The sequence below is a fragment of the Balaenoptera physalus genome, assembly GCF_965194825.1.
Source record: "Balaenoptera physalus genome assembly, chromosome: 6".
Taxonomy (NCBI): domain Eukaryota; kingdom Metazoa; phylum Chordata; class Mammalia; order Artiodactyla; family Balaenopteridae; genus Balaenoptera; species Balaenoptera physalus.
In genome coordinates, this window is record NC_138885.1 from 7,570,372 (window position 1) to 7,592,613 (window position 22,242).

Sequence of the window (22,242 nt, forward strand, 5' to 3'; positions counted from 1 at the left end):
CTATTGCTGCATGCTACAACATGGTTGAACCTCAAAAATATTATCTTAAGTGAAACGAGTAAAGAGGACATGTTATCTGATTCCACTTATGTGAGGTTCAAGAACAGGCAAAACTAATCTGTGGTGGTGGAAATCAGAGTGGTGGTTGCCTCTGGGATGTTGATAGGGGGCACTGACTAGAAAGGGCCACAAGGGAACTTTCTGGGGAGATGGAATTGTTCTGTTAGGATAATGGTTACATGAATATGTGCTTTTGTCAAAACCCATTGAAATGGACACTTGAGATCTGCATGTTTTACTGTTATTAAATTATACCCTATTAGAAAAATATTTTATGATTCCTATGCAAATGAGAAGAAAGCAAATGAAAGTTTTTTATATTCTAGAAATCTTATTGCAGACATATTTGGAGAATCTGGTGATGAGGAGGAGGAAGAATTTACAGTAAGTATAAGATGGAAAAATTTCCTCTTTGATTATGCTTTTTTTTGTTTTTATGGCAGTGGTTGTCTAGTGGGAGAGTCCAATAAGTAGAAATAAATAGCTATGATGTATCCAGTAGAAAAATCTAGAACAAAGGTATTCAGAAAGTGAAATAAAAGGGTCTACAAAGACATAAAAGGAAAATAACAGGCAAAATTGAATTAAGGGGAGGAAGGAACACATTAAGAGACAATGAAACACGCTTTATAATGCTAAAGAGAAAGATTCACAGTAGTTACGGAACTTCTGATTATAGCAATGGCACATGAGATAATTTGGACCAGCCCTTCTGCTAAGGACAACTACAAAAGCTAGACAAAATGTTTAAAAAATCTGCTCATCATCATAAGAACTAGATAACAAAGAATTACTAAGCCAAAACCCAGCAAAAGATAGAAACCTAAAGAGGTAAGCTCAGCATTTGGAACTGCTTTTTCTGGGATGTTCATCTACTCAAGCTGAGAGGCTAAATTTATTTTTGATTGCCTCAAGGCTTAAGAGATAAAACTGGGAGGTTGGCACCTGCTGAGGTTAGGGGACCCTGAAAACCCCATGCTCTGGATTGAGACTGCTAGGATTAAGGGTGAACTGGAAGTTAAAATAGCCTTTGCTCAGATTTTAGGCCACCTTTGAGTCATCTAGCAACATAGAGAACCTCAGTCTCAGAAGTTTGATTGCAGTGATTCTTAAACCATTGTCTGGCTCTCAGGCACCTGACATATACAAACAGAAATCCTTTCAGGACAAAAGTAACATCATCACAGACCTCAAATTATTTCTGTAGTTTTTCAAATACACAGTACACACTTATCTGTAACATTTAGAAAGAAACAATAGTAACAGCAGATAGCAGAAATAGACCTAGGGGCTCTAGATATAGGAATTTTAGATATTGCCTTAAAAAAATATATATGTTTAGCAAGGTAAAGGATCGAAAAGTTTCTTAGAGCAAACAGTTTTTTTAAAATACCTGAAAAAGAACCAAGTAGAAATTCTGGAACTGTGAAAATACAGTAACTGAAATTAAAAACTTGGTGGATGAGTTTAACAACAGATAAGACGTATTTGAAAAGAAAATGAGTGAGCTGGAAGGTAAGTTAGAAGGAACTATGTAGAGGGACTTCCCCGGTGGCACCGTGGTTAAGACTCCGCACTCCCAGTGCAGGGGGCCCAGTTTCAGTCCCTGGTCAGGGAACTAGATCCCATGTGCATGCCACAACTAAGGAGCCCGCCTGCCGCAACTAAATAAATAAATAAATAGAAGGAATGAAGGAGCCCGCCTGCTGCAACTAAGACCTGCCACAACTAACTAACTAAATAAATAAATAGAAGGAACTATGTAGAATGAAGCATTGATATTAGTGTGGAAAATGTAAAAAATAAAACATAAATTATGCATGAGAAGGTTTAACAGAGTGACTTGGAATCCCAGAAGGAGAGGAGGGAAAATGTATATGTATATATATCAGAAACAATATTTAAAGAAATGACTCATAAAGCCATAGAGTCTAGAAGTTCTACAAATTACAAGCAGGATAAAAACAAAGCAATCCACACTTAAATATTGGGCTGGCCAAAAAGTTCGTTCGGATTTTTCTGTAACTTTTTTTTTTTTTTTTTTTTTTTAATTAATCTGTTATTTACTTCTGGTTGCACTGGGTCCCCGCTGTCGTGCACGGGCCCTCTCCCGTTGCAGCGAGTGGGGACCACTCTTCGCTGAGGCGTGGGGCCTCTCACTGTGGTGGCCTCTCCCGCTGCGGAGCACGGGCTCCAGGCGCGCGGGCCCCAGCAGCTGCGGCACACAGGCCCAGCAGTTGTGGCCTGTGGGCTCCAGAGCACAGGCTCAATAGCTGTGGCGCCCAGGCCCAGCTGCCCCGCGGCACATGGGATCTTCCCGGACCAGTGCCCATACCTGTGTCCCCCGCACCGGCAGGCGGGCTCCCAACCACTGCGCCACCACGGAAGCCCGTAACTTTTTTTTTTAATTAATTAATTTATTTGGCTGAGCCGGGTCTTAGTGGCGGCACGTGGGATCTTTAGTTGTGGCATGCAGGATATTTAGTTGCGGCACACAGACTCTCAGTTGTGGCATGCATGTGGGATCTAGTTGCCTGACCAGGGATCAAACCCGGGCCCCCTGCATTGGGAGCGCGGAGTCTTAACCACTGTACCACCAGGGAAGTCCCTTTCTGTAACATCTTACGGAAAAACCTGAATGAACTTTTTGGCCAACCCAATACACCACAAGAAAATTGCAAGAAACCAGAGAAAACAGGAAAGTCTTAAAAGCAGCCAAAGGGGAAAAGATATTACATTCAGAGAGGCAACTTATTTTAACAGCTAACTTCTCAACAGAAGTAATAGAATCCAATAACTGTAAACTTAAAGTTCTTTTATATTCAGTAAAAATTCTTTTCAGGAATGAAGATTCCCTGCTATTTCATCTTACCAAAATGCCAACTGAAGGAAATACTAAAGGCAGAAAGAAAATCTCAGGTGGAAGGTCAAGGATGCAGGAAGGGAAAAAGAGCAACAAAAGCATGTGGCTAGGTCTAAATGTGTAATGACCATCCAAAACAAAGTCACGTCTGGTGTGGTTTAAAATGCATATAAAATTAAAACATATGACGGCAGTGACAAATTGGGTGTTTACATGGAATTGAGATGTTCACAGGTCTTTGCAAATATATGTAAAAGTACATTAGTAGTCTTTGGTAAGTTAGGATGTGCATGGTAATCTCTAAAAAGACTAATGGAATGTGTAACTTCCAACCTAATAGAGAGGGAAAAATGAAATAATAGAAGCTAGTCAATCCAAAAGAAAGCAAGAAAAGAGAAAAAGAAATATAAAACAGCGGGACAGTTAGAAAGTAGTACATAGTAAGGTAGCAGATATAAACTTTGATAATATCAGAAATCATACGGAAATATATTAAGTGCTCCAATTAAAGGACAAATTAAAGACTGGATTTTAAAAACCAGCTATGTATTAATTTAGAAATTCATCTGAAACAGAAGATAGAGTTGAAAATAAAAGGATGGAAAAAGGTACTCTCTCCGAACACTAACCAAAAGAAAACTGGTGTAGCTATATGAATATCAACGAGGTAGACTTTAAGGCAAAAACCATTGTTCGAGGTAAAGAGGGTCTCTTTATATTGAAAAAAGGGTTTAAAATTGTACCTAGCCATGTACCTAGTAATATGGCTTTAAATATGTATAAGCAAAACAAAAATTGACACAACCGTGAAGAGAATGAACAGATCTGTAATCTAAGTGGAATGTAAACAATGGAATAATCAAGACCAAAAAACCAGGAAAGATTGAAAAGAGAAGTGTCTCTTTTTATATAATCCAGATATAAGCCCTTTGGAGATTATAAAAGATAAAAATACCTTCTGTTTAGTGGCTTGCCTTTTCACTTTTTAAATGGAGTCTTTGATGAGCAAAAGTTCTTAATTTTAGTGTAAATCAACTTTACCAGTCTTTTCGTTTATGTTGAAAGTTTTTTGAATTGTAAGAAATTTTTGCCTATCCCCAAGGTTATAAAATATTCTCCTGAGTTATTCTTTCGAAGCTTGATTATTTTATCTTTTTCATTTAGTTACATTGTCCACCTGGAATGGGTTTTTGTGTGCAGTATATATTGAGATAGTCAAGATTTACGCCCCCCATTTGTAGTATCTAGTTGAACCAGACTATCCTTTTCTACTATTCTGCCATCTTTGTCATAAATCGAGTATGTATATATTTTCTAATCTGTTTCTGAAGTATCTTTTCTGTTCCATTGTTCTGTCCTTGCACCATTAATGCATAACCCTCGATATTTGGTTATTTATGTCCTTTAAGGTTGTTATTCTCTAAGATTGTCTTGGCTTTTCTTGGTTCTTTGCATTTCCATATAAAATTTAAATCAAGCTTTTGGAAAACGTACAAACTATAGACAACATTTTCTGAATGCAATGAAATTAAAAATTAGTAACAAAATTAGCACATAAAAGCACCCTTGCCACCCCCAGATTTAAAACTTAGTTGTTAAACAGTTCTTGTGTTAAAAAAGAAGTCAGTACTTTCATTACTAAAGCAAGAGAGGATGAAAGTAGATGAATTTAGAGTCTAATTCAAGATGGTAGAAAAATAGTAAATAAACCTAAAGAAAATAGAAAAGAATTCATTCAACAAATATTTGAGAGCCTGTATACCAGAGATTGTTTGGACATTGCCCTCACGGGGCTTACACTCAGTTAAGCAACATTTTACAAGCATAAGATATGTTTCTCTAGTGTGGAGAGTGGACATCAACTTGATTATGGGTTCAGTTCAGTGTAGAAAACAGCATACTAGGGGAACCATTGGGGAGGCCTTTCTAAGTATAACATGAAAGTTGGAAGCTATAAAGAAAAGACTGACCATTTAAATTACATAAAAAATTTAAAATTATACCCAGAAAACATTACCATAAACAAAATCACACTGTACAGATGTCAGGATTGTGCAGTTCCCGTCATGTAGCAAGGGCTAATTTCCCTAATTTTTAAAGAGATTTTCCATACCAATAAGACAAAGATCCAACGGAAAACTGGCCATAGGATATTGAGAGTTCACAGAGAAATAGCAACAGATGGCTTTGAAACATGAGAAATGCCCAGCTTTACTCATAATAAGAGGATGCAAAGAAAGCTACAGAGATGCCTTTTGTTTTTTTCAGTCCAGAGATTGCAAATATCAATGCTTGATAACCTGCTGTAGTAGTGGGAAGGTGAGGAAACAGGTACATTTGTGCTTTCCTGGAAGGAGAGTTAATTTGGTATAACCTCTGTAGAAGACAGTTTGCATGCAGATGTTTCTCAAAATTTCAAATACACATACCTAAATGTCATTAGGGAAATGTTTAAATTATGGTTGCAGTCATTTGGTGAAATCATCTAAAGCCTTAAAAATGAAGAAGGAGACAAGAAAACTAATAACACTAAGGGCTAGGGTGGGAGGGAGCTTTTTTGCTATATGTCTTTTGATATCTACTTAATTTTTATTCTTTATGAATGTATTACTTTAAAAATGCAAAAAATTAAGAGCAGTTACATAGAAGAGAGTCTGTAATGAGGTTGCGATAACTCCGGCTAACTTACCCTGCCTTTAGGGTTTTAACCAAGAAGATTTGGAAGAAGAAAAAAGTGAAACACAGGTAAAAGAAGCAGAAGATTCGGATTCTGATGATAACATAAAGAGAGGAAAACAGTAAGTTTGTTTTATTTTTTTAAAAAGGACTTTGTTAAAGAGAACTTTAAAAATGAAGGTAGAGACTACCAAACTTTGTTTTTCTTATTTTGGTTCCTGATTAAGTGTAGGAAAGAATCTTCCATTTTTTTTCTCCCATCTACTTCTCTATATACAGTGCTGTCCAAAAGTTATTTGCTGTTGTTATTTTTCTTTCATTAGCCCTGTGCTCAGCTGTCTTAATTTGTGGGGCTGTATGGTTACCAGGCTTTTAATTTATATCTCACCAAGTAAGTTCTTCTGAAAAATAACCTAATAAAAACTTTCTTTTTTGACAGAGAGAGAGGAAGCTGATTTGGGGGTCCCAGGGGGGAAGTTTTAGATACAAAATATTCCTTGATTGTATTTCACATAGTTTTGTTGAGATGGTTGGAATCTATGTTCAGAAGAATCTAGTGTCATGAGAGGTGACAAACATAGAATGATTTGTTAGTTAGTGTTTATAAAGATGATGCTTTAATTCCTAGTGACATGCAAGAATTAAGCTGAATGAGTTTGGCAGTGCCTTTGGAAATTAAATTATAAACCATATCATCTTATTTATATGATAGAGGCAGAGAGCATATTAGCTCCTCGTTAAGTGTAAAGATTCAGGTGAAAGCTACAAAGTCTTTTTGAGGCTCTTAGCAGATTTGTAGATCTCTATCTTAGTCACATTATGTTTTGAGAGTTATACTTCTTATCACTAAAAAACAGCAGTTTTTTTTTCCTACTTATTCTGTATAAGACAAAAAAATTCAGATAATTGAAAACAACTCTTTTCCCCCCCCAAAAAGGCAATGCAACTAAAACTGAACCATGGAGTGGCAGGCAAAACTTGAAATTTGAAATGTTCTTTTTCAGGCTAACACATGTAAGCATGAACATAGTGTATGAAGGTGTAGGGCTATTAGTATTTAATGTGTAACTGTTGGGAAGTTGAGCATAAAATGTATGATCACTTGTACTTTTAAAAGCAATTTTAAAAGTACTTGCACTTTAAAAGAAAGTAGCACTTCACTGAGTTAGAATTAAGAAAGTTGGTGATCCTTAACTGTCATAAAAGAAAATGGGTATTTAAAAGGGAATTTATATTTCACTTAATTTTGGGTTACTGCTTAGCATGGACTTTCTGTCGGACTTTGAGATGATGTTGCAGCGGAAAAAGAGCCTGAGTGGCAAGCGCAGGCGTAACCGTGATGGTGGTACTTTTATTAGTGATGCTGACGACGTTGTGAGCGCCATGATCGTCAAGATGAATGAAGCTGCTGAGGTGAGATAGGTCACTTCTAGCTTCATCTTTCTTTCTCCCACATAATTGGTTATGTGGCCTTTTTTGTTTTGTTTGTTTGCGAGGCATGTGGGATCTTAGTTCCCAGACCAGGGATCGAACCTGCGTCCCCTGCATTGGAAGCATGGAGTCTTAACTGCTCGACCGCCAGGGAAGTCCCTGTTTTGTTTTGTTTTTTTCTCCGTGCAGCTTATGAGATCTTGGTTCCCTTACCAGCCATTGAACCCAGACCCTCGACAGTGAAGAATCTTAACTATTGGACCACCAGGGAATTCCCGACCTTTCTTTTTTTTTTTTTACACTTAATCCTTGCTTAAACTACATTAAAAATACTTTGTTTTTGTTTTTTTTATAATAAGCATTTACTGTTCTAAATTTTAAGCATGGAAATAATTTTAATTTTTAAGTAGTGTGTTTTAGGAAAAAAGTGAAAAGACTAAGTATTAAGTAAAATGGGGCTGTTTAGCTGAATTGGTTTGCTGGTTTTATGGGGGAATGATTTTGTTCTCAGGTTCTGCTACCACAAAGTGATGTTTCTTCACATACAAAAAATTATAAACTCATATTTATTATGTTATAAACCTGTGTGTCATTCTTTTGTCTCTGATCAAATGATTGCATTTAACTCACTGCATTTAAAAATTCTGCTCAAATTGTAAAAATTGCCCAAGTATTATGTTTAAAAACAAGTCCTGCTCTTTTAGAGACACTTGCTGAAGTATTTGTGAATCCAATGACATGTGTCTAGGATTTGTTCCAAAATTATTCAAGGGTGAAGGGAAAAGTAGCTAGAGAGATAGCTGAATAAGACTGGCCATGTGTGTTTAATTGTTGAAATGTACATGACAGGAGTGTATTATTTTGTTTTGTATGTCTGTAGAATTTAAAATTTTCTATAATTAAAAAAGTAGGGGGAATTCCCTGGTTGCCCAATGGTTAGGACTCTGCGCTTTCATTGCTGAGGGCCTGGGTTCGATCCCTGGTTGGGGAACTAAGATCCCATAAGCTGTGTGGCCTGGCAAAAAAAAAAAAGTAGGAAAAACATACCCAAGCAAATACTAAAACTCTTCTTTAATAGCATATTCTTTTATCTTTCTTACAAGCCTCATATAGCTGCAAAATTATTCTTGATGATAAACCAAATTTTTCCATGTATAATTTGTACCTTGAATGAACTCTGAAAACTTGATAGTTAATGCCAATGTTTTAAATTAAATTTGTTCCTCTCGGTTTATAGTTGTTAAAACTAATTATTGTAATAGTTTTGTGGGTTTTGGCTCTGCAGAAAGTCTATTCTTTATGTAATTATTCTTTCTTTTAGGAAAAACTGTAGTGTCTTGGAGAAATTGCTGCTTTATTATATTTAAAGTTTAGAATTGTAGTGGTTATAATTCACTATTAACAATTGCCCTTTTTTCCTTTTTTTTTTTTTTTTTTCAATCTTTTTCTTCCTGGATAGGAAGACAGACAGTTGAATAATCAAAAAAAGCCAGCACTGAAAAAATTAACGTTATTACCTACTGTGGTCATGCACCTTAAGAAGTAAGTATTCTGTTTTCTTGAAAAAGTGTTTATTTATTTATTTATTTATTTATGACTACATTGGGTCTTTGTTGCTGCACGCGGGCTTTCTCTAGTTGCAGCGAGCGGGGGCTACTCTTCATTGCGGTGCGCGTGCTTCTCATTGCGGTGACTTCTCGTTGTGGAGTGGGCTCTAGGCGCGAGGGCTTTAGTAGTTGTGTCTCACGGGGTCCACAGCACAGGCTGTAGAGCACGGGCTCAGTAGTTGTGGCGCATGGGCTTAGTTGCTCCGCGGCAGTTAGGATCTTCCTGGACCAGGGATCAAACCCGTGTCCCCTGCGTTGGCAGGCGGATTCTTAACCACTGCGCCACCATGGAAGTCTGAAAAAGTGTTCCCTTTTAATGGAATGATATTCAAGCTATGTACTAGTATTCTAGAGATATTAAAGAATGATTGCCTTCTGTCAATTTACAGAAAAACAATAATGAATAGAATTTCCTAGGTTATTAGTTCATCACAAATTTTTCTTAAACTTTGATGCCTGATGCAAACAGAACAAATAGCAGACTAATATTAATGAAAGAAAAACTTGGAAACCACTTATTTTGTTCTTTATAGACTGTTTAGTGTCTGGTAAAATTGCATCTTTTTTCCCAGTGTGATTGAGAACAGAGCAAATCCTGGGAGACTAGTTGAAGCACATAGTGAATAAGACTCATGTGTCCTGTTATATCATGAATTATGTCAGTGGTCCTTCTGCAGGTTCTTTTCATTGGTTTGCTCACATTCCTGAGCAACTTTGATTTCTCCTTGAACTCAGCAGTAGCCTTCTTTTGATGGCTAAAGAAATGCATTAGTACACCGATGAGCCAGCCATATGGTCTAGGACTTTCTACTAGAAAATTGCTACCTCTATCCCAACAGACAAAATTATCTGTGCCAGATTTCATATATATAATGTCATGTTCCCTGTTATCATAATTGATTCTAGTACATAAAATGGAATTTGAATAGCATCAGTATTTCATTGGGATTTTTTTCTGCTAGGAGAATGGTATTCTCCCTGGTGTCCTGCAAAGAATAGCACAATTCTGGGTTCTGTCTTACTTGAAGCAGTTTGAGGATCACTATTCTCATAGATTAAACATTTTTTTTTCTTAGCTGTAATAATTAAAGCTCATTATTCTTACAGTCTGTACCATTCATATCAGCATTACCTTTTGTAATTTGGTGTGTTTTTTGTGTTTTTTTTTTCCTTTAACATATCATCTTTACCTATCAAGTCTGTTTGTTTCTTGAAAATAGGAGATAAATTTCATATTGCTGTTGAAGTCTATGAATAGGTGCTCAGTAAATAATGTATATGAGTCAGTTTTTAAAAGCAGTTTTTGGAAACATCACTAAATCTGTAAGAAAATCCAAAGGAAGCTACAATAGAATCAACATTCATAGACTTGACTTTTTTTTTTTTTTTTAAAGTTCTTCTTCTTATTACAGGCAGGACCTTAAAGAAACATTTATTGACAGTGGTGTGATGTCTGCCATCAAAGAATGGCTCTCCCCTCTACCAGATAGGAGTTTGCCGGCACTAAAGATTCGAGAAGAGCTGCTGAAGATTCTGCAAGAGGTCAGAGGCAGATAATCTGACTTATTTGCTCTTCATTCATTATCTACTGTGGTTTGTATTATCATAACCTCTGTATTTTGCCATATATTTATATATCCTCGCTGCCACAGCCTATCAGAAGAGGAGTTTTATTAGGTGTGTTTATTAGGAACATACCGAATAAAATGAGCATAAAAGGAAAGCCTTTTAAAACTTCGTGTGACTGTGGTATTGAAGGAAAAAAGATCTTGGAGTAGCTCTGGTTTATCTGAGAAGAGTAGTATAGTAGTGGGCATGTTGTAGGGAGGCACTTGAAGTAGAAAGAGCACCAGCTTCAGCATCAGATAAGCATGCATTTGAATCTTGATCTGGGCCACCTTCATGTGGCTGAGACACCTTGGGCAAGCTACTTAACTTCTGAAGGAGTTCCCGAGGAACCTGCTATGTGCCAGGTGTTTTTTAAATATATAGGTTCACTTATTCCTCACAACAAACCTGCAAGGTAGGTGTATTATCTCCATTTTACAGATGAGGAAATTAAGACTCAGGGAAGTTAAATGACTTGTCCAAGGTCACATAGCTAGCAGATGGCTGTGGTTGGGTTCAGGCTTAGGTCTGTTTGGTTCAGAGGCCTGAGAGGACCCTTGATTTATTAAGCTGCTAACCTCTGAGGATGCTTAGTTCACACTTTCTCATACTGTTAAGTTTTACTTCAACTCAGTGGCAGTACTGAACTCTCAGCTACTGATGTGGACACAGAGTTGTTTGTGTTCAGTGTCCGTAGGTCCTGAAAATAAAACTTTTTTGTTATTCTGTTGTGAATGAACCGGTCTTGCCGGCCCTCTAGAGTAGATTGGCAAGACTCCCAGCTTCAGAATGATTAATATGTGTGTCTGTGTTTATGTTCCCCAGCTACCTAGTGTGAGCCAGGAGACCCTGAAGCATAGTGGGATTGGACGAGCAGTGATGTATCTCTATAAACACCCCAAGGAATCAAGGTCCAACAAGGACATGGCAGGGAAATTAATCAGTATGTACATTTTACTTTTTGTTTGGTGTGTTTATGTATATAGAGAGACAAGTATATATAAAAGCTAACTATATTTTTACCAATTTTCATTTAAAATGAGTCAATGAAATGGAGTAGGAAAATTTTTTGATACCTTCTTATAGGTACTAAGCTTTTTTCCCTTAGACTTAAAATGCTTCTCAGTATATTTAAGTATGCTATCCAGTATATAACAAGTAGAATGATACATTTTCTAATCATGGATCAAGACCATGTAGAGAGAGAGGGATTAGAATGTTGGCCCTAGAGTCGGTCATACCTGGGTTCAAATCCTAGATTCACCACCTACCTTACTACATATCCTTGGGCTAGTGATTTAAGCTCTAAGCCTTGGTTTCCTCCTCTGTGAAACAGAGAATTATGTGTTTAGTTTGGGTTGTCTTAAAGAATAAGTGAGAAGGTGTATGTAAAGCATGGTGCCTAGAATATAGTAAGTCTTCAAGAAATGTTAGCCACTGCTGCTATTGTTGTTATATTTATAATGGTCTCCAAAGCCTTTGTGTGTATGACTTACTGATGACAGAGGAATCCAGAGGAATCTAACTGAGGTTCATTTACTCAGTTGCCATGTTGTTCATGAACACCGCATGCGTCTTCATCATCCTCCTTAACTCTTCCTGTGCTTCGTGTTGGAAAGAAATTTTTAAACTTCAAGTCTAATTTGAAATAGTAACTACTTTTGTATCTGAATACAGTAGTTATTTTTCTGTTGAATGTTTAAGACTATCAAAAGCCTTTAGAGAAATTTAATTCTTTTTATAAACTAGAGAAGTATTATATCTTCGATCTTATTAATAATCAGTAGTTTATTGCCTATTCAACAATAAGCTTTTGATGCTTTGATGCAGTGGGTCTCCACGTTCTTTTTGCCCTAGGCAAGAGAGAAGCAGACTGTTCCCCCTGGTACCTGTGATGTACTACAGGTGATTCTGAATCCAGGGTTGGGGACAGCGGGTCAGTTTTTAAAGAGATATAGACTCCCCTGAGACTCCTTGCTTCCTTCTTAGTTTGACAACACCTGTGTTCTGTCTGTAAAGGTCCTTTCTTGTTTTGATACAATGCAGCGATAAGAGCAAAGACATCAGCTGGCACCTCTGGACTTTTACTGGCTAAACAGTGCGCATGTAGTACTTTTTTGTGTGATCACCTTAGCAGCTTTCTTAGACTTAGTGAAGTACAGACCCTACACCTGCACTATCAAAATGTAATTTTTAAAGATTTAGACCATTTTGACAAGTAATAAGGGAGCTTGTTTTTGGTTAGAGTAAGAAAGTAGAGGAATTTCAAGGTTTTCTGTTTTCAATATTTGCAAATGATGTGACCGACAAGGGGTTAATATCCAGAATATACAAACAGCTCATGCAATTCAATATCAAAAAAAAAAGCCCATTAAAAAAATGGGCAGAAGACCTAAATAGACATTTCTCCAAAGAAGACATTCACATGGCCAACAGGCACATGAAAAGATGCTCAACATTGCTAATTATTAGAGAAATGAAAATCAAAACCACAGTGAGGTATCACCTCACACCAGTCAGAATGGCCATCATCAATAACTCTGCAACTAATAAATGCTGGAGACGGTGTGGAGAAAAGGGAACCCTCCTACACTATTGGTGGGAATGTAAATTGGTGCAGCCACTATGGAAAACAGTATGGAAGTTCCTTAAAAAACTAAAAGTACAACTTTCATACAGTCCAGCAATTCTACTCCTGGATATATATCCAGAAAAACAATGAACGCTCTAATTCAAAAAGATACATGTATCCCAATGTTCATAGCAGCATTATTTATGATAGCCAAGACATGGAAGCAACCCAAATGCCCATCAACAGACAATTGGCTTAATAAGATGTGGTACATTTATACAATGGAATACTACTGAGCCATAAAAAAGAATGAAATATTGCCATTTGCAGCAACAGGGATGGACGTAGAGAATGTTGTGCTTAGTGAAATACATATTCCACATATAAGTGATATCATATAGTACTTGTCAGACAAAGACAAGTACTATATGATATCACTTATGTGTGGAATCTAGAAAATAATACAAATGAATCTGTATACTAAACAGAAACAGACATACAGACATAGAAAACAAACTTACGGTTATCAAAGGGGAGAGAGAAGCGGGGAGGAACAAATTAGGAGTATGGGATTAATAGGTACAAAATATTATACGTGAAATAGATAATCAATAAAGATACACTGTATAGCACAGGGGATAATAACCTATAATGGAAAAAGAATCTGCCAAAAAAAGAATCACTATGCTCTACACCTGAAACTAAATATTGTAAATCAACTATACTTCAATTAAAAAAAAAACAAAAGATTTTCTGTTTTCAAGAGACTAAATTTAGAAATTAAACTTTCTTTATGAAATAACACAGCTAGTTGATGACTGTCAAAGTGAGATAGATGTTACTTTCTTTAAGCCTCTGTGGTGATTACAGGTTTAAGTGATTTTTTTTTTTTTAAGTGAACTTTTTTTTTTTAGAAATTCACGTTCTTTTATTTATTTATTTATTTATTTTATGACTGTGTTGGGTCTTCGTTTCTGTGCGAGGGCTTTCTCCAGTTGTGGCAAGCGGGGACCACTCTTCATCGCGGTGCGCGGGCCTCTCACCATCGCGGCCTCTCTTGTTGTGGAGCACAGGCTCCAGACGCGCAGGCTCAGTAATTGTGGCTCACGGGCCCAGTTGCTCCGCGGCATGTGGGATCTTCCCAGACCAGGGCTCGAACCCGTGTCCCCTGCATTGGCAGGCAGACTCTCAACCACTGCGCCACCAGGGAAGCCCCTAAGTGAACTTTTTATATTGAATTTTCTGAATCAGCTGGAGCTAGTTGTGATGCTGGTATCATGCTGTGTTTATTCTACAAATGGTCCTGAAATAATGTTATCTTTAAGGAAAGAATATTCTTAATGCCTAGAATATGATATTACACTAGGGTATGATTATTTCAAAGAATGGTAGTAGAAATGCTACTTTATGGGCTAAATATTTAATTTTTCTCCATTGTAGATGAATGGTCCCGGCCTATATTTGGTCTTACCTCAAACTACAAAGGAATGACAAGAGAAGAAAGGGAGCAGAGAGACCTAGAGCAGATGCCTCAACGGCGACGAATGAACAGGTAGGAGTAAGTGGAGTAAACGCTATTGTTGCGATAACTCGGGGGGGTTGGTAATTAAGATCATTAAGAAACCTACAAGATGGTAGGATTTTGTCTTTCGCCTGCTTGATATGTCTTGTAGTTCATGATTCCTTTTTAGTTTAAATGTGGTAGTGTACAGTGAAGCTCCACACCCCTTCCCCTTGCAGGCTTTTCTGGTTGGATCTGGCCTCTGCCACCGTTCTGGAGGTTGCTTAGGTTGTTTCAGCCTCTTGCAGAAAAAACTTTCTCAGTCCCATTTCCAGATCCTTAAGAGAAAAAAAAAATGTTCGATTTATATCAATAAACTGGATGTAGTTGCATCCAAGATGGCAGGCTCATTACAGGTGAGTGAAACCTGGTGTGCAAATGATCATTAAAATAAGTAGTACTCCGCGATGAAGAGTGGCCCCCACTCGCCGCAACTGGAGAAGGCCCTCGCACAGAAACGAAGACCCAACACAGCCAAAAATAAAAATAATAAATAAATAATAAATAAAAAATTTTTTTAAAAAAATAATAAGTAGTACTTTTATAATACAATATTAGGAATTATTTTCCTTGATCCAGTGTAAAGGACCTAACGGTGGTCTAAGTTTGATATTTCATTTTGCTCTTTTTTCCTTAGTTATAAGGTCCTGACATTTCCTAATATCTCATCAATTACTTTTTTTCCCAGCACTGGTGGTCAGACACCCCGAAGAGATTTGGAAAAGGTGCTGACAGGAGAGGAAAAGTAAGATTTTTGTATTGATTTTCAATGTAAACTATATTGGGAATGTTCTGCTTGCTGCTTTGTTTTAAGAAAAATAGCAAATGAAATGATGTTCTGTTCACATTGGCAGGGGATGATTCCTAGTGTAGTATTTATTGAATATTCACATTCTATGGGTGCCCTGGAGGTTATAAGAAGATTGAGAAATAGTTCATTCAATAAAGATTTTGTTGCTGCTTGCTATGTGCTAGACTCTCTGGTAAACTCTGAAAATACAGAATCAAATTAAAAGTAGTCCATTCTTTCAGAAAGTCTTTAGAGGGATTGTAGGCAAAGGGGAGAGCTTAAGCAAAGATGTGGGGTAAGCACGCAAGGCCTGTTTTAGGGATGGCAAGTAGTCGGGCAGTAGTGTGGTGCCTGAGGTGGTGGAAGATAAGGTTGGAAATGCAGATGTTGACCAAATTCTGAAGTGCTTTAAGTCAAGATGAGGAATTCTCACTTCTCTTTGTGGTTTCCTAGAAAGTTTTTGAGCATGGACGTGAAGTCGTCCGATTGATTTGGAATGCTTCTGCTGGTAGCACGATGTAGGATGGGTTGCAGGGCAGAGGAACTGAAGGCAGTGATACAGCTGAACTGAGACTGTAACGGAGAAGCAGAAGGTTGAGGAGCCCTCACAGGTGTACAGCTGCCAGGAGTCTGGCGTGGCGGGCAAAAAGTGGGCTAGAGCTGAAGGTACCAACCCGGACTTTAAACTTAAATAACCCTTCACTAGAGTGGAGAGGAGGAGTAGGTGTGAAGGCATAGATGATGTCTGTTTTGAGCATATTAAATGTAAGGTGACTGAGATGGTCCTATAATTATCCTGGGCTTAGAACTGCAATTTGGGCTAGAGACATAGATTTGATAGTTACCTCCGTAGAAAAGATTGCTGACTCAAGAGAGTACAGAGTAAGAAATAAACTGAACCCTTTGAAAAGGGGTGTAGCCAGTGAAGGCCAGTGAGCAGTTGTGGTCCTGCGCGTTGGAGGAGAACCCAGAGGAGAATGAGGCCACGCTGGGGGGGCTGTGGCAGAGGGTAGGCTTCACGGGGGTTTGTGCAGTGAGGGCTGGCAATCAGGCAGCACCCAGATCGCAAAAGGAGAACGAGAAATGAGCCAGAGGGAGCACGTGTCGTTTGCTGGTGGATAGGTGTGCTGACAGTGGCTTCAGGGGAAAAATGAGAGTTGTGGGAGGTTTTCTAGTCAGTTAATGTATATGAAAGTTACAGAAGTTTCAGTTCACGTATATGAAAGTTACAGAAGCTTGATACTAAGAATGGAGTAAACCGTACAAGGGAATAGAAACAATTTTAGAATTTTTTAGCCTTCTCTTCCTCTTCTTCCCCCACCCCCGCAAATACCCATCCTCCGTTTACCACTGGGGTGGATAGTTACCTAAAGGTTGAATGATTCGAATTCCTAGACATCAAATAGGCTTCACTTTTGAAGGATGGTAGTCTTACGTTAGTCTAGCGTGGTAGTTCTCCAATTTGTACATAAAAGTTACTGTATGTGGCGCCATCCAGTGCTGGCAAGGATGCAGAGAAACTAGATCACTCATCCATTGCTGCGGGTGAAATGGTACAGCTGCCCTGGAAAATAGTTTGGCAGTTTCTTGTAAGGTTGGACATGCAACCACCATACAACCTAGCACTTGCACAAGATTCTCAGGCATTTATCCCAGAGAAATGAAAACTTATGTTTGTGCAAAAACCTGTCTATTAGTACAGCTTTATTCGTAATAGTCCACAACTGGAAACAACCCAGATGTCCTTCAGCAAGTGAATGGTTCAACAGACTATAGTATATTCATACCATAGAGTACTGCTCAGCAATTAAATGGAACAGAATATTGATAGATGTAACAACTTGGTTGGATCCTCAAGGGCATTATGTTGAGTGGATAAAGCCAGTTTCTAAAGGTTACATGGTGTATTATTCCATTTATATGACATTCTTCAAATGCCAGCATTACAGAAATTAATAGATTCATGGTCACCAGGGTCTAGGGACTGGGCAAATAGGGTAGGGAGGTGGACATGTTTACTAAAGGGCAATAGGAGGGATCCTGTGGTGGATGCACGAACTTACACACATGATAAAAGTGCATAGAACTAAATACACACACACAGATAAATGCGTGCAAGTAAAACTGGGGAAATGTAAATAAAAATTGATGGATTATAGCAACATCAATATCCTGGTTGTAATATTGTACTATAGTTTTTGCATGTTGTTACCTTTGGGAGAGACACTGGATCTCTCTGCATTAATTCTTGCAACTGCATGTGAATCTATAATTATCTTGAACTTTTTTAAAAACAAGAAACAGACCAAAAAATTACTGTACGAGTTGCATATGCACAACCATGTAAACTACTTTATGGGCATACTCAGTCTGGGGGGTCATTTTGACTCCCTGGTTTTTTACCTCACAAGTGAACACATGAGTGACTCTATTAGACCAGAGAAATTGAGATTCAGAGTCCTGATGGAGGAACCGGCCTTAGAAAGGAGAGATGCGATTATATCTGAAGCTGAGGAGAGGCGAAAAGGAGTCCTGAAAATGCAGAGGAAATTGGCTTTGAGGGGGAAGTTGAGCCATTGGTACAGCAGTGTGAGTGACGATGAGGCCATCTAAGACAGACAGCAGGATGCTGGAGCGGGTGACTTCGGGAGGGCAGAGGAGGTTTGACACAGGTGTGCAGCCGAACGGGATGCAGCCGGGTGTGGTCGGCTACATGAGCAGCTTGTCTTCTTCCCGCTCTCAGGGCTCTTAGACCTGGAGATCCTGGATTCTGTGCCCGGGCAAGGGTCCCCATGCCCTCGAACAAGGACTATGTTGTCAGGCCCAAGTGGAACGTGGAAATGGAGTCGTCCAGGGTAAGCAAGCAGGCGGACAGCAAGGTGGATCTGAAATGCAGATGACTGTTCGTCTTTTACTTTGTGTTTAATAACCCTTAACAGCTCTTAAGGTTTATCTGATTTGACGAGAGCTATTTTCTGGTCACTTATCTAGCCAGATCACTTATTGCTGATGAGGTTTACTTCGGACTTAAAGGAACATTATCAAGTTGGGAAGTTTCCTCTTATTAGTCCCTTTATTTCAACTGAATCTTGAAGCCTAGAGTGTTTTGGTACAGTCGTTTTTTTTTTTAAGAACGCTGAGAAACAAAACTCACCTGCTTCTGCAAGCTACCCCTCCCTTTCTATTCAGCTGTTTTAAGTAATTCTGTTGTGAGGTGTTTATTAGGGTAGACACTTCCTCTGCCATCACTGTAAATACTATTCGGTGATCCTTATTGCTTCTCAGTAATCTTTTTTTATTCTCCATTCAAACTACTCTTTCTAGCCTGGTATTCTTAAAAAGGGCCTAAGCCGATTGGAAAAGCATAAGAGGCGATTTGCAGAACAGAAGCGACTCAGCAGAGTGCACCGTGCTGTCAAGTTCAGCATTGAAGGCAACAGGATGCCCCTGTAGGCCTGGCCCTACCAGAGCGTGTCCGGGAGGTATCCCCAAGGAAGCATGCTCTGTGCATGGGCTTGAGTTGTCAGCAGCTAGAGTGAAAACAAGTGTGTGTGTGCTTTCTTAACCAGAAAAGGCCAGGACCACTTTCAGTTTATGAAATAATGACCGTAACAGGCACTTAGTGACATTCTAGTCCTCTTGGATATTGAGAAATTGATACGGGATTCCCTTCCTTTATCAGTACCCTAGAGACTAATAGGTAATTACCTCACGGCTAGGCATTTTGGTCTTTCTGACTGGTACCCTTTTTATTAAAAAGGTTTCTGTTAGGGCCTGGAATCCTAGTGGTCGCCCTTACAGGCATGCAAATTGGTTAGTAACGTCTTGGTGAAAGGGAGGTGGCTTCTTTTCCTGTTGTCAGTGGCTCAGTAACTGCACTGAGGGCTCATTGCATAAAGCCTGACACTGAATATTTAGGAGATAAATTTAATTAACACATATTCAGTTCATGGTCGGAAATGAAGAAGACTTGGAAACATTCATAAAGCCAGACTCACTGACCTGCTGTGCTCAGAGGTTAACGGTGGCGCCTTTGCGGCAGTGCCCTCTTGAGCATCTGTCTGAGTGTGTTGCCTTCCTTTTGTGACTCCTCCGTGACCCCTGCTTTGGCAGCTATTTCCACGAACACACTTACCTTCCTGCCGTTTCACTTTGTTGTTAAGCTACTATCAAAACAAAGCACACAGTCTTACTTAATGAGAATAAATAAAGGGTAGAAGAGCACTGGTTCAGTGCTAAGAATTTCTTCATCTCTACTTCCTTCCCTTTTTTCTTCCCACCCCGCCTTTTTTTGGCCACACCTCGGGGCTTGCGGGATCTCAGTTCCCCGACCAGGGATTGAACCCTGGGCCACGGCAGTGAAAAACGTGAAATCCTAACCACTAGGCCACCAGGGAAGTCCCCTTCCTCCCTTTTTTCTTCTTTCTATTTCTGTGTCCCTTGATATCCCTCCTTCCCCCCCGACCACCCCTGTTTCTCTTTACCTTTCTCACTGTCTCTTCCATCCTTTTAATTCCTCTCTGTCGTAACACATTTTCTTCCCCAGCACACTATTTTGAGAATCAAGAACTGTAATAGGGCAGTGAAAAACGTAATAAAAAATCCTAGTGGCCAGTCTTGTTTGGAAGGGCATGTGCCTGTCTGCTGGTGTTGCTGGTTCTGATCCCACCCTCCCCGTAGCTGATGGGGAGGTGGGCAGAGGTGGCCCAGCCTGTTGCCAGAGCGAGAGGTGACCAGCGTGAAGAGAGGGGAGTTCAAGCAGAGTTCTTCTCCATCCCCAGCACTCCCCAGATCAAAACGGGCTGGTATTTATCTTGGCCTGTGTCTGGCTTATAGAGCTCTGTCAAAAAAAGAAAAATAATAATAAGGCATGTTTTGGGGGCTGGTAGTCCCATGTTACATTTCAGTAAATTGTCCTTAAACCACCTGACACTGTTTCCCTGTTCAAGAAGATTCCTTACATATTCATTCAAGGCTTTCACATTGCACAGACACTAATGAGTGTTACTAGAAAACATGTTTCCCAAGAAGAAAATTGGAGTGAGTAAATGGCTTTCAAATGAAACTCTTTTTGTTTTAAATGTAATTTTTATTTTTGAAGTTACAAGAGTAAATATACTAGAGAATAAACCCCATTCCCAAAGTCCTGCTCTTCCTCTGTGTAAGTCACCACTGCTAACAATTTTGATGTGTTACATGTATTTTCAGTAATGCGTTAAACTTAGTTTTTTCTGCTTATAATTGTAGAAAATTTTGAGATTATAAAGAGAAAAATGACTCACCACTCAAAAGCAGTTTGATAAAATTTTTGCCTTGTTTTCTATTGATACTTTAATATAATTAAAATTATATTGTATAGAATTTTGATCACTTCTCATTAAACCACCTTATAGAGTTATCATTTGTAATGGCTGCATAATAGTCTATCATGTGAATATATAATTTGTTTATTCATTCCTCTATGGTTTCTGATTTTTCGCTTCTAAATAATGCAGTAACCTGTGCTACATTGTATGTTTATATGCTGATTTTTTCCATGGAATGCTTTTAAAATAACATTAGAATGACACAAGCAGTGCATGTTTTTATATAAACTTTTAAATATGAAAAGCACAAATAAAATTAATGTCACTTGTAATCCCACCACACCTTAATATTAACATTTTGGGTTATTTCTTTCCTGTCCTTTATATATGTGTACATAAACATTATTAACTGGTTTGGAGAGGCTTTTGTTGGAGGTGGTGGTGCTTTTTTGTTTTTGGTTTTTAACTTTTAAGCAAAATTGTGATCATACTCTTATACCTTGTTGGGTTTGTGTTTTACTTAACATGGTAAAATTCATTTGAGTTAACATTCTTCAGTGACTTAATATTGTGTTGTAATATGATTGTACCATATTTTTTTAAGCAAACCCATCTTGCTAATCTTTTAGGCTCCTTTTGGTTTTTCACTGATAAAGCAGTGCAGCATACAGTTTTACTGTCCTAAGGAAGTGGTGTAGGGTTGACAAATCAAGAGAGGAGTCATTGAATTTGATAGGCTAGGTACTCAGTTCTGTGTGTTTTCAGGCTTGGGGTAACCAGGCATCTGCCAGATACAAGTCACACAAGCTGTAACTAGGAGTAGATCAGCGCATCCTGGGCACGTCCCAGTTGCTGAGGCTAGAGGCTCAAAGTATTAGAGAAAGGTCCTGGGAGTGGACAAGAAGTCCGGGCTGATGGGTAGGGCTGCTGGGAGTTGGGCAGTTGGCAGAGGTCTGAGCAGGTAAGGCTTCCACTGTGGACTGGTTGCAAGTACTAAAAAGCAGGGCACAGTGTCTGAAAGGAGGTCAGATATTTGGGACTGTCTAGAAATCTGGGATATTGCATGCATAGGGTGATAGTCGCATAACTTTCTCATCTGATAATGAATTTTTATGCTCCCTCAGAGTACTAGTGCCCAGTATTAAAATTGATATAAAATAATATTTGGAATTGGGATGTATGTAGAAAGTCTAGGATGGGTGATCAGTGCAGCTCTTGTTCAAGAATGACTTAGAGGTCTTTGCTTATAACTGAGGTGGAAGACGAGTCCAGAGGTGAGATAAGGCTTGGGGGGGGGGTCTCCCCAACTCAAAAGAACTTCACCACACTGGTACCGACCCTAGGGTGTCTGCTAGTCTCCACCTTATTTTAGCATTCTTTGAATTGAGCTTCACAGGTGATTCAGTAGTAAACATCTGGGGAGAAGAATTAGAAAATCCCATCTTTTTTTAACCACTTGACAGCCGTAAAGATTGGAATTGTTAGATTACTGTAGCCAGCAAGAAGAGCTTGCCCTGATCTGACATAAATGGCAGACCTTTTCAACATTTCTAAAAGGTGTCAATTTCTTGGAGACCACACCTTTTCAAGACACAGTCTTTTCAAAATAGAAGAGAAATTACCTAACAAGCAAACCTTTAAACATAAAGGGCAAGCAGAAAGAGATGCAAGAAGTATAAGCCCCTTGGTTCAAGAGAATTAATTTACTTTTTGTGTCAAACTAATTGATTGCAAAGTAGTAGTAATAGCAATAATAGCTGCTTTTATT

General features: G+C 38.6%; 1 protein-coding gene across 8 annotated transcripts in view; it reads left to right on the forward strand.

Moving 5' to 3' along the window:
• Positions 1-22,242, forward strand: part of IWS1 (interacts with SUPT6H, CTD assembly factor 1) — a 65,989-nt gene that overhangs the window by 24,308 nt on the left and 19,439 nt on the right. For 6 of the 8 annotated variants that reach the window (XR_014264910.1, XM_082465832.1, XM_082465829.1 and 3 more), the window contains exons 5-13: positions 387-444; positions 5,624-5,721; positions 6,862-7,012; positions 8,490-8,572; positions 10,050-10,179; positions 11,071-11,188; positions 14,258-14,369; positions 15,067-15,123; positions 17,912-18,023. Coding sequence is in view for 7 of the 8 variants with exons in the window: in XM_082465832.1 (XP_082321958.1) it covers positions 387-444; positions 5,624-5,721; positions 6,862-7,012; positions 8,490-8,572; positions 10,050-10,179; positions 11,071-11,188; positions 14,258-14,369; positions 15,067-15,123; positions 17,912-18,023 (919 nt within the window). In the remaining variant the exon portion in view is untranslated. Of the gene's footprint in view, positions 1-386; positions 445-5,623; positions 5,722-6,861; positions 7,013-8,489; positions 8,573-10,049; positions 10,180-11,070; positions 11,189-14,257; positions 14,370-15,066; positions 15,124-17,911; positions 18,024-18,492; positions 18,651-22,242 lie in introns of all 8 variants that reach the window. The other 2 variants (XM_082465828.1, XM_082465830.1) reach the window with 1 other exon arrangement.